At 41.4% G+C, this 12,216-nt stretch overlaps 1 protein-coding gene across 1 annotated transcript in view; it reads right to left on the reverse strand.

Annotated features, from left to right (window-relative positions):
• MYL5 (myosin light chain 5) overlaps positions 1–12,216 on the reverse strand; it is a 24,505-nt gene continuing 12,289 nt past the window's right edge. Inside the window, exons 5-8 of the mRNA XM_044681799.1 lie at positions 11,495–11,599; positions 10,259–10,337; positions 9,634–9,682; positions 1–511 (exon numbers count right to left, since the gene is read on the reverse strand). Of these exons, the coding sequence (XP_044537734.1) occupies positions 410–511; positions 9,634–9,682; positions 10,259–10,337; positions 11,495–11,599 (335 nt within the window). The 3' untranslated portion in view covers positions 1–409. The remainder of the gene's footprint in view (positions 512–9,633; positions 9,683–10,258; positions 10,338–11,494; positions 11,600–12,216) is intronic.

Consider the following 12,216-nt stretch of genomic DNA (forward strand, 5'->3'; position numbering starts at 1 on the left):
TCTGGGAAGTCACTTAACTCTGTTTGCCTCAGTTTCTTCATCTGCAAAATGAGAGGGTTATATTAGAATATCTCTAATGTGCTTTTTTAGGCTCTAAAAATCCATAAAACCACGGTCCTCTGCTCTAGGTTGGGAAGGTTTTTTATGTTTCTATATTGTCATGCCCAGGACAAGACTTCTGTGACAAGGGTCTGTTGAGAGCTACTGATCTCCCCCTCTCAGGATCTCTCCCCTATTCTACAGGCTTGGGGGACCCAGGGCAGGCTAGGGGACTAGACATACTACAGAACTTGGACTTTCCTACCTCAGAACTAATGGGACCCATTCTAGGGCTACATGTGAACAGTCAAGCCAGGACTGTTTTTACTGATCAGCCTTTATTGAATAAACTGTGTTCACCCCATCCTTGTTATTCTTCCTTCTCTTCACCATGGGTGATGACATAGCTCAAAGCTTTGTAGTCCAGGTTTCCAGCCGCATCAATGGAGGCAAACTGGAACATTTGGTCAACCTGTGGGAGATTTGGAAACAAGATCATGTCAGGACATTCGTTCTGGGGCCACATCACTTCCTGTATTGAAGTGGAAGGAATAGCACCGGTAGATCAGACTGCAGAGCATGTTAGGGTCAAGGCAGACCTGATGCTGACATGTTAGAGAGAGAAGGGTTTTATGGTTGTGTGCTGGGAACAACAGGAGAGAGCTCGGTGAGGCAGAGACTACCACTATCATTCCACTGGGCTTCTTGGAAGAGGGAAACCAAAGTGAAGCATTTTCCAAAATGGTTTCTTTCACTCACTTCACTTGTAGGCTTGCTAGAACAGGGGAGAAACAGGAATGCTGGTAATTGAGAATTACTAGCCTGATCATGCAGGCATAGGCTTTGCTCCGTTTTGTTGGTCCAGACCTAGGATTTCATCAGTATAGGGAATTCTTAGTATAGAAATTCACTCCATTGATGCCACTTTGCAACTTAGTCTTAGAGACTTTCCTGGGGCTGCTGAAAGGCTGAATGATTTGGCTGGGATTTCACAGGTAGGATGTACCAAAAGCAGAGCTTGAACTCAATGCTTCCTGATATCAGTACCCACTATGCCAGGTTGTCTCTATTGGCTCACGTAACACTAGGAAAAGGTAAGCAATTGCTGTTCTCTGAGCTAGTAACAGACCGAGAGAATGAACAGGTTCAAGAAGGGTTTAAATGAGCCCTTGAATAGCAACACCATAGTGGATTCATAAGGGAGAATAGTGGGCAGCCAGGTGGCCCAGTGGATAGTGTCATGCCTGGAATCCAGAGGACCTGGGTTTAAGTGTGGCCTCAGACACTTTCTACCTGTGTGACCCTGGGCAAATCACTTAACCCTGTTTGCTTAGCCCTTGCTTTCTGTCTTAGAATTGTTACTAAGAAAGTAAGGTTTTAAAAAAGGGAAGGGGGAATATAAAGTGTCTGAGGGAAGGTAAGAACAAGAGAATAGAGGTATAGTCATGGTTCTCCTCACCAGTGACAGACCCTGAGCTGGGAGGATAGAGATAGCAGTGTGGAGCTGCGGTAAACTTGTCTTGGCAAAATGTTGATTTGCTCAAGTTCTCAGAGGATATTTTGATAAACAGGATCTTCTCAAGTCCTTAAAAAGTTTACTCTCTCAAGTAATAGGCCCTTGTGCACTATAGTTTACTCAGCAAACATTTCCCACACAGACAGATGGAAGATTAAACTCAGGCCCAAACTCTCTGGATTGTCTTGTAACCAGGGGCCACTAAAGCATTACTTTCTGAAGACAGTAAGTCTCCGCATGATTTGCGCATCATCATTTGTTGTTGTTTTCCCCGCTCTCTGGATATTCTATGAATGGAAGCAAATACAGTTTTATATTCTAGATTTCCCCTCAATGATTCACTCTAGTTGTCTTTAATAAAGAGACGTTGTTTACGTATTTTAGTGGTCTTACTTATTATAAAGGTGAATAGGATCCAAGAAAACTGAAGCAGTTGTGTGTTTGTGTGCAATAGCTTCAGATGTTAAGCATGTTTTGACTAAGTATGATGGAAATACACAGGGACCTCAGAGGGGAAACTGAAGGAAAAAGGCAAAGATCCAAAGTGGCACAGCAAAAGGAACCAAACACTAAGCTCCAAATCCATTCACGGAAAATTGGCAACGGGTTCTGGTTCCATAGCTGAGATCTATATTAGGAAGAATCAGCTACAGAAATGTTAGGGTAAATCAGAATTTGAGAACTGGAACTTCAGAAATCATCTATTCTAAGTCACCTGTGAGTCCCAGCTACATACCTGATGACCAGCCACAGCCTCTGCTTAAATACTTCCAGTAAAAGGATACTCTATCTATCAAGGTCACTTTTTCCACTTTGGTATAGCTCATAATTGTTAGGAAGTTCCTCCTTATAGCAAGGCAAAAATCTGCCTCTGCAAGTTCTATCCATTTCTTCTAATTCTGTTCTCTAGAACCAAGTAAAAGAAGTCAATCCTTCTTCCACAAATCCTCCACCAATGCCTCACTGTTTTTTTTTTTTTGTTGTTGTTGTTTGTTTTGTTTTTTAAACCCTTACCTTCTGTCTTGGAGTCAATACTGAGTAAGGGTAGGCTATCGGGGTCAAGTGATTTGCCCAGAGTCATACAGCTGGAAAGTGTCTGAGGCCATGTTTGAACCTAGGACCTCCCATCTCTAGGCCTGGCTTGCAATCCATTGAACTATCCAGCTGCCCCCTGCCTCACTGTTTTGTAGAAGTCACTCCAGTATTGCAGAGGCAATGTCAACCCAATGCAGTCTCTGTGGAAGGCTCCAAGACTAAACCAGAGAGAGTTTGAGTACAGATCTAGACAGACTGTGTGACACAAGGATTCTAACTAACGTGGTAAAGGCTCATCACCAAAAGGTTGTCTACTCAGTCATCAAATTTTTTTTGACTATGGTTAACTCGTGAAACAGATAAATATAGAAAATAGCCATTAGTCATGTGCAGTGTCCTGTTTCTGTTTCAATATGTTGGTGGGAAAGGGAGTATGAGATGCTAAAAATATCAGTTTTAGACTTGTCTATGAATAGTTGAATTTTGTATTTATTAACATGAAGTCTTTAGTGATTAGTGAATGAATGTGCAATTGGGAGAACTGAACCATATCCATAATGGCATTCTCATTACAAAAGAAACTAAAATATACAGAAACAAGTTGCAGTTAAATGGCAAGATGGCTCACAGAAACTCTGAGGGAAAGCAAGAAGAGTTAGCCTAGTTTCACACTATGTGCCCTTAGCCAAGAAAAAATCATAATTTCATGGGACTCTTGGTCATCTTGCTTCCTAATGTGGATGGTAAAAGCAAAATCAGATGGTCCACCCAAAAGATAACTGCTATTTATGTGCAAAAATCCATTGCAGAGAATGAGTAGAGAAATGCTATGAAGAACTTGATAAAATCCTCCATATCAACATATTCCTGGATACTTGGTGACTCCAGTATAAAAATGGGCATGGGGAAAAATAGTGAGGAATTGGAAGAGGACGAAAAATATTTTTAAAAATATAATTCAAAATCAAGAAGTAAAATATAGCAAAGGTTTATAGATTATGCAGAAGCCTCACAACATTCTTCAAGATAAGAATCAGGTATTGAACCTGTATAAAACTAAATAACATCCCCAAAGTGTAGTTTACTCTAAAGACTTAGTGTGGTAAACATTTTCAGAACAAGCTATCTATGAGTAATTAGATCATGGATTAGCTCAAGAAAAAAAAGCCATTTTTTTAAAAAGGGTAAAGATGAGAAAAAAGATACTTTGCACAATGACTATAGCTCTCACCTGACCTATTTAAATAAGCTGTTTACTCTAAAGAATGGAAAGTGGAGAAAAACAAATACATTGACTGATTACTGTCTTTTCTTAGAGAAGCTTGACTAGGGTAAAAAGAAAATGAGGCACAAAATGCCTAGAAAACTCTCCTCTTCCTTGCCAAGGAGAGATACAGGGCATCCTAGGACAGCATCAGTTTAGAACACATGATTTGGAGAACACTGGGGAGGAGAAGGATTAAAGAGAATGAGCAGAATTGCCACACAAAACAATGAAAAGCCGTTGAGAAGAAAAAGAGCCTGCAGAAAAACTGGCTATGAGAACGGACCAAGCCACATCACCAGAAGAACATGTAAGGGAAACCACAGGAGGATAACAAATCTGCCAGCATTTCTATAACTCATCTAGTTTCCTCCACAACTGACCCCCCCTTTTAGATCAGTTAGTCAAAAACATTTATTAAGTGCTTCCTGTGTGGCTGGTACTCTGCCTCCCTCACAAACCCCTGCCAGAACTCTCTCAGGAAGAGAGACAAATTCAGTGATGGCGAGATTCAGATAAATATGGTTAGATGGAATCTGCTTTTTATAACTCTCAGTTGGCAAAGAAGGAACTAGCCCCCGAACCACAACCCTAAGTGAGACAAATCTCCAGTGATGCATCGATTTACCTAAATATGCACGTATGCACGACAATGTTCCAATTGGAAAAGGAGACCCGGAGTAAAGGCCACCACCATGGCTCTCAGCTTCTTTGCTTACTGCCAGAACATGGAACTGGACAGGTCAGAACAGAGCCAGAGCCTGACCCTCCTACCCTGAAACAGAGAGCTCATCCCAATGCTGATGCCTACCACGCACAAGCATGTTTCATACTTACGTTGGTTCCCGGCTACTGCCTTTTGCCATAGACCAGCTAACTGCCCGCTTCTTCCTGTCTCTCCTAAATACCTGATGGGGACTGCAATCAATTGCCCTCCTGGTTGGTCCCTGTAGCCAGTGAGAGAACCGGAGGGACGCTTTCTGGGTAAACAGCAGCACCTGTGGTTCTCTTCCTCTGCCAGTCTCCTAATAATGCTATTCCTTCAGAATTTGTGTACTTAGTGAGGGAACTTAGTGGCTTTTCCTTAAGAAAATTAAGTCTAAAAGATCAACTGGCCCTGACAAACAATCCTAAGGAAATCCAACTGAATTTTAAAGGTGCTCAGACATTGGTTTTCAAGGGATTGCAAAGAGGGGGAAGATTCCAAAAGAATGAGAAAATCAGACAGTATTTTTTTTTTTTTGAGTTACTAAAAAAGAATAGCAACTACTAACTCATTCCTATGTTCTCTCCTCTTTATGAGAACAGGCTATGTATGTAGTTTGGCTATCCTTAAAAACAACAAAAGGGATCATGTTTCAGATATGATTTTCTATGAAAAGTCCTTTGTACAATCACAGAACTGATTGAGAGGTGCACATAATAGAAGAGCCTGCTCTGTGTATTGCTGGTTTTCTTTCTTTTAAAAAATATCTTAGGGGGGCAGCTGGGTAGCTCAGTGGAGTGAGAGTCAGGCCTAGAGACAGGAGGTCCTAGGTTCAAACCCGGCCTCAGACACTTCCCAGCTGTGTGACCCTGGGCAAGTCACTTGACCCCCATTGCCCACCCTTACCACTCTTCCACCTATGAGACAATACACCGAAGTACAAGGGTTTAAAAAAAATATCTTAGTTGGTAAAAGACTTACCCCAAGTCTATTCCACTGATCCTCCCTTCTGTTTCTTAGCCAGTACCACATAAAACAAAATGTAATTTTAAAAAAATAACCCTTACCTTCCATCTTGGAGTCAATACTGAGTATTGGTTCTAAGGCAGAAGAGTGGTAAGGGTAGGCAATGGGTCAAATGACTTATCCAGGGTCACACAGCTGGGAAATGTCTGAGGCCAGATTTGAACCTAGGACCTCCCATCTCTAGGCCTGGCTCTCCATCCACTGAGCTACCCAGCTGCCCCCAAAATGCAATCTTAAAGATCACTCAAAACAGGCAATTCCCATGTATATGTTAAAGTTATTCAAAACTCTGACATGAAAACTTAGATCCCCTTGCTTCTAGTAGTTTCTGGCACATACTAGGCATTTAATAATTGCTTGTTGGTTCATTAAAAAACTCACTGATTGTTTACATTGAGCACAGGTGAAAAATTAGGGAGTTATCCAAGTGTACCTACTCTCAGATGTTTTCAAACTAATTGACAACAGCCCTAAAACATTGCAAATTTTCTTAAGTGAAATCCATACCAATACTAAAGAAATTAGCTTAATTGTCTCCATAAGAATAATAAAACTCATAAAAAGCATACATTTAAACAGATTAACATGGAGCAGAATAGACAGCTCACTGAATCCAGCTCTCTCTTTCTCTGTGTCTCTGTCACAGATGGATAATGAGCTGGGCCCAGAATTTCATAGTACATATGAATTGCATTTGTAAAACTGCTCAGAGCCTTTAATGATCCCAAACTGCTTGCTACCACAAAAACCTATTTTATAACAACACTATTTTCCTGGTAATGTTATATATTTGTGAATTATGGAACCGCATAATCTCAGAAGAATCAAAGTGAGAAGTAACCCAGTAGGGTACAGAAAGAGCCTTGGTGAGTATAAACAGGCTAAAGTATAATACCAATAGCTTGTACATAAAAAGTGGTATAAAAGACCTTCCCAAGGACACATATGATCTCTTATAGGGTGGTCACATAGCAGAAGAAAGGGGGCAGGAAGGTGGAGGGAAGACAACAAAGACACCTGTATGCTAAATCCAAACCCCAAAGATATTAAGAGAGCTTGGAATCACCAGTGGGTTGGTGACAAAATGGTAGGTGGATTCCTTAGAAGGATCTGTGGAAGAGTTTCGACAATAAAAATCCTACAGGCTAAAATGCAAAGACCTCAAGGTTTTCAATTGGCAGAGAACATGTTCACACAGAGGATGCCACAGATTGGTTAAGTTACCTATTTAACTGCATTTCTAAAACTAATTTTTAAGAAATTTTAAACATGAACTGGCAACTTTTTTCTACTTAAGTAATAATATTTAGAAAAAATAATACATTTCATATATTATGGGATTTTAAAAGTCTGAACCATAGGCTTTCTTCATCTACTTGTTTTTATCTATGAAGAAAGACTGAATTTTTTTTGAGTCTCTTTCAGAAACTCATTTATGAATCTGATACATTCAGAGATTTGTTGCTATCAGTACTACATCATCTGTAATGAGCTCCACCAAAGGATATCACCATCTCTAGGGAATCCCTCTTCTATTTGGAGTCTGCCCTGGACATCTTCTATGACAATTGCAAACATCTTTAGTGAGCCTCTGTTTCTCATTTGTTACAAATAATCAGAGGATAATCAAAGGAAGTTGTGTTATTTCTCCCAAGAGATTTAGTATGACTTTAACATAAGCAAAGAAAATACCTGGTTGGAAAGGAGTCTTTATGACTTTATTTTGTTCTTCCAAATCAAATTTTTGTTTTGTTTTGTAGTCAAGAAACAATAAACCCAGTGGGATATTATCTTTTCAGCTCCTTAAAGAAAATTTTGGGACTATCAGAATTCAGCCTACTGTTGAATATCATTTAAAAAATCTTCCTTTTTCCTTCTCACATTTTCATTAAATATATCCTTGATACTTATATAGTTTCATCTCATAAAGACTTTTTTTTTAGAAATTAGAAACTAGGGAAATAAATCAGTAGATACTGATTTTCTCTTGATTGACATTTTTCTATAGTAATACTATCCAGGATTTCCCCCTGCTTCTCCAGTACTTTTACTTTCACTGGAATTCTTGAGAAGTGTTTTGCCTTCAAAATGGTCTGGCCTCTAGCATGGAACTTATATGTATATACCTGGTTGTTCCAGGTGCTCTTCCTGTCTTTATATGATTTACTGACATTTCAAATTCCTCTTGTAGTAGGATGCCAATGAAGATGTTTATATAATGGCTCTATTGTGATTTATGGGAAAAAATCTTTTTGCGAATATCTACAGATCTTTTCTACTTTTTGTCTATTTGTTGCCCCTCTTCTAGTTTCGGTTTATACATTTTTTGGAATGATCTCACCTAAATGGGTCTCACGCCAGACTTTCCCTAGAGTCATTTTTCCTTTCATTCTTTTATGAGGATATTTGACTAAGGATCTCCTAGCATCCTCCTTTATAAGGTTTTGCAAATGTTTATATTCAAAATCCATGTTGCCACTTCCATGCCTCTCTAATAGGCAAAGAGACCTATTGCTGTTTTTTATCTCTTCTGACACCATGATGGCAAAAGCAAAAGGAAGGACACATTTGTGATTTTCTTTGTTTCATGGGTTGTACTGGTAAAAGAATTCATCCCTCAGGCTGTTGGAGATGAGCCTTTCTATACTTAGCTAGGCTGGACCTTTGGGAAATGGACATTTATGGCTGAGACTGAAGTTTTTCCTGCATGACAGAACCTACCTGAGCTTGACCCCTGCCTTCGAGAACCCATGGCTACGTCCACACTGCAGCATTTCTAGGAGAATATGGAGGAACTTGCCATCATCCTTCCTAAAATGTGGTCTGCGCAGTTGAGCACAATAATCCAGATGTGCTTTAACCAGGGCAGAGGACAGTGGGACTAGCATTTTTTCAACCTGGTTATTATGCCTCTACTACTATGGCCTGATTGAATTAGGCCTTTTAACTCATGTCACATCGTTGACTCATCTTGAGTCCATTCAAGTCCCAAGAGAATTCTACACTCGTTACTTCTAGCCTTCATCCCACAATATCCAAGGGCAAATCTCCACCATGAAACAGCTGTTACAGTCACACTAATGAACTCACTATCAATAGAAGATTCTTAACCTTTCCCGTGTCATGGACTTGCTTGGCAGTCTGGTGAACCCTATGGACCCCTTCTCAGAATTATAGTTTTAAATTTATAAAATACATGGGATTATAAAGAAAGCCAATTAGGTTGAAATAAAAAAATGTACCTTTTTTTCTCATCCAAGTTTATGGAACCCCTGAAGTTCATGGACCCCAGGTTAAAAACAGGTTCTCTCGAGAAGAACTGGTCATAAGTGACATGGGAGAAACTTGGTTTACACAAGAAAAATCAGTTTGTTCTCATGTTCCTCCCATTCTCCATTCTTAGCCTTGGATGACTAACTCTGTAGACACACACACATAACCAACCTCCCTCTTTTGAGGGAGGAATTAATCGTGGCTTGAGGGCATCAGTGGCATCCTGAAGTTCTCATTATAGAGGACACTGTGTGCAACCTTTGGGCTTCTAGACAACTAGATAGCCATTGGAAGCCCAGGAAGAGAGCCCAGCTGAAGCTCAGGATCTAGTAAACTATTATAGTAATAAACCCAAGGGCTTATTATTTCATGGAACATTCCAAAGTCTCAGAAATCACTGTAGCTTTGTAATCACACATAGCAGGACCATCTAACCCTGGAGGAGTCACTCCTTAAATAAAGTAGGTTATTGAGTCACCCATAAGCTTTTAGACTTTCTGGGGAAAATGCAGATAAAATTAGAGTTGGGGAATGATCCTTGTTGAGATCCTTCCTTCTTATGTTAAGCCAGCATATCACCCCAGGATATTCTGCCTTGGAGGACAGCTCATATACTGTCTGTTCCAAAAATGCCATGGCATCTCAGGATTTTAGCCTCTGCAAGACAAAATATAGCCTTACTTTCTGACAGAGGGGTGGCTTACGTAGTCTCTAGGCATGTTCTCTGGAGGGAAGTATATAGGAGGAGGAGGAGGAAAAGGAAAAAAAGCAAACCTCTTCTGCAGTCATCTTGTCAGCCTGGGACATCAGCAAACGCTTTATGCTAATAAAAGGAGAAGGGAAAATCATCCTGGTCAGTTCATCTTTTTCTAGACAATATCCCAGTGTCCAAAAAGGTTTAAACCCAGAACTTCAGCCTCCAAAGGATTAATTTTTCAGCAACTTATGTGAGTTACAGAAAAGAAACCATTGAGAAATCATCTCTTTCAGAACAATGTACTAAAGTATGCTTTCCAGCAAGTGAGCAGATTAGCGCTCTCCCTCTTCCTCCATCCCTCCCTCTCTCCTTCCCTCTTTCTCTCTCCCTTTTCCTCTCCCCCCCCTTCTCTCACACACACATAGAGCCCTCAGAATCCATGGAATCCAGGTGAAGCAAGCAGTTACCTCTCTCCAATTTCTGGCCTGCCTCTTGCTCTCAGGGAGGTCATCCCGGCTACTGAGGAAGACCTGGTCCTTGGAGTCCATTGTCCCTCATTTACTTCTTCTCACCCTTACTCCTGACTTTTTTTTCACTTTTTGTGATCAGGAACCTTTCATAATTCTTCAATTCATCCTTCCATATTTCTCATCCCTCTCTTCCTACATCCCCACATCCTAGAGAAAAATGGAAGAGATTTACTAGTCCTTGTTGATGCTCCCTTTGGCGTCTGGGTCCAGCATCTTGAAGGCATTTAGGATTGTCTCTTCTGTATCTGTCCCTGCAGGAACAACCAGAAAAAGGAAGACCTTGTGAATGATTCTGACCAAGCCTTCCTTATCCTTCAGAGCGTCCAGGCCCGCACCAAGTCAGACTGCCAGAGTTAGAAGAGATAACAGATACTATCTACTCCTATTTCTTCATTTTTTAAAATTTTATTTTATTTTTCTTAAGCCCTTACCTTCCATCTTAGGATCAATACTAAGTTTTGGTTCCAAAGCAGAAGAGTGGTAAGGACTAAGCAATTGGGGTTAATTAAGTGACTTGCCCAGGATCACACAGTTAGGAAGTATCTGAGACATGGTTTGAAACTAAGACCTCCCATCTCTAGGATTGGCTCTATAACCACTGAGCAATCTAGCTGCCCCAAAAGCCTTCATTTTAAAGAAGAAGAAAGTGAATGGAAGGGTCTTCCTCAAGGGCACACAGAAAAATGGTAGTAGATTTAAGACTAGAAACTCTGGTCTCCTGACTCCTACCATCCATTTTTCTGTAGTGGAAAGAATGCTGAACTTGGAATCAGATGACCTGGTTTCCAGCTCTTCATTTGACCCTGGGAAAGTCCCAATCTCTCTGAGCCTCGTCTTCTTCATCTATAAAATGGGGGTGCTATATTTACACTCCTTATCTCAAAGGGCTGTCCTAAAAGAAGTGCTCTGCAAACCTTAAAGAGATAGCAGTATTTCTACTATATCTCATCACTGCTATGTTGTGGCAAGAGACCAAACAGTCTGATGGGGACCAAAGAGCAGCAGCCCCCAAATAGTCTGTGCTGGAGTTGGCCTGTGAATTCGAGGCATAAAATGGGAGGGGGCAGGAAAGAGAGGTTAGGAAGGAGGATAGAATGGGCTGGAGAAACAAGGCTCCTTGGAGAAGGAGAGGCCACAGCAAGACAGCGTGGTTCTGACACTAGATGAGATTGTAGTTCTGGAGGGCTGGGTGGTCAGGTATAGGCTTTCTGGAGGAAGGGACCTGAGCCTTTGAAGGCTAAGATGAATGGGGCCTGGGTACATGGGCTACATTCCATCTGGGCAGTGAGACATGAGTAAGTGTGTCCCAGGAAAAGGAGTGCCTGAAGTTATTTTGGCTTCTGGCAGGAACAGCCCAGGAGATGCCCAGTAGGAGCCTAGAAGCTGGGGGCCAGCCCAGCACACTCACCATTCAACTTCTCTCCAAACAGGTTCAGGAACATCGTGAAGTTGATGGGGCCTGAGGCCTCCTTCAACATAGAATCCAGCTCATCGTCTTTAACGTTAATCTTGCCTGTATCAGGGAAACAGGGAAGGACAGAGGCTCAGGAAGGTGGAAGTGGGGCAGGATAGTGATTGGGAGAGAACGAGACAAGTTGTGGGAAGAGGGGGAGAGGGATGGGATGTGCAGAGAGAAGGAAGGAGAAAGGAAGAAAAAAGGGAGAAGGTGGAAGAGAGAGGGAAGGGAAAGGTAGAGAGGAGAGGGAGAAAGGAAAAGAAAAGGAAGATAAGGGAAGGAGGGAAGGAGATAGCCAGGAGGAAACAAAGGAGGAAAGAGGAAAAGAGACAAAGAAATGGGGTGATTTAGGGGTAAAGTTGAGAGTCCAGGACAAAAGGAACAAGAGATAGAGACCAGGAAAAAGAGAGGGGACACGAAAGAAAGACAGGACAGAGCCAGGGAGAGGGCAGAGTCAGGGATAAAGAGAGGTAGAGATAGGTAGGGATAGAGGGATAACGGCAAAGAGGTAGAGACACATAGACAGATGGGTTTCATTCCTGTTCATGAGTTATAAAGAGAAAAAGATCACTAGCATCAGAATCCCCTAAGGTTGTGTCCAACACCCCCCCCCCACACACACACACTCCCCTACTCCCCTCCCACCCATCCTCCCTAAATAACCAAATCTCACC

Source organism: Gracilinanus agilis, chromosome 6, assembly GCF_016433145.1.
Source record: "Gracilinanus agilis isolate LMUSP501 chromosome 6, AgileGrace, whole genome shotgun sequence".
NCBI lineage: Eukaryota > Metazoa > Chordata > Mammalia > Didelphimorphia > Didelphidae > Gracilinanus > Gracilinanus agilis.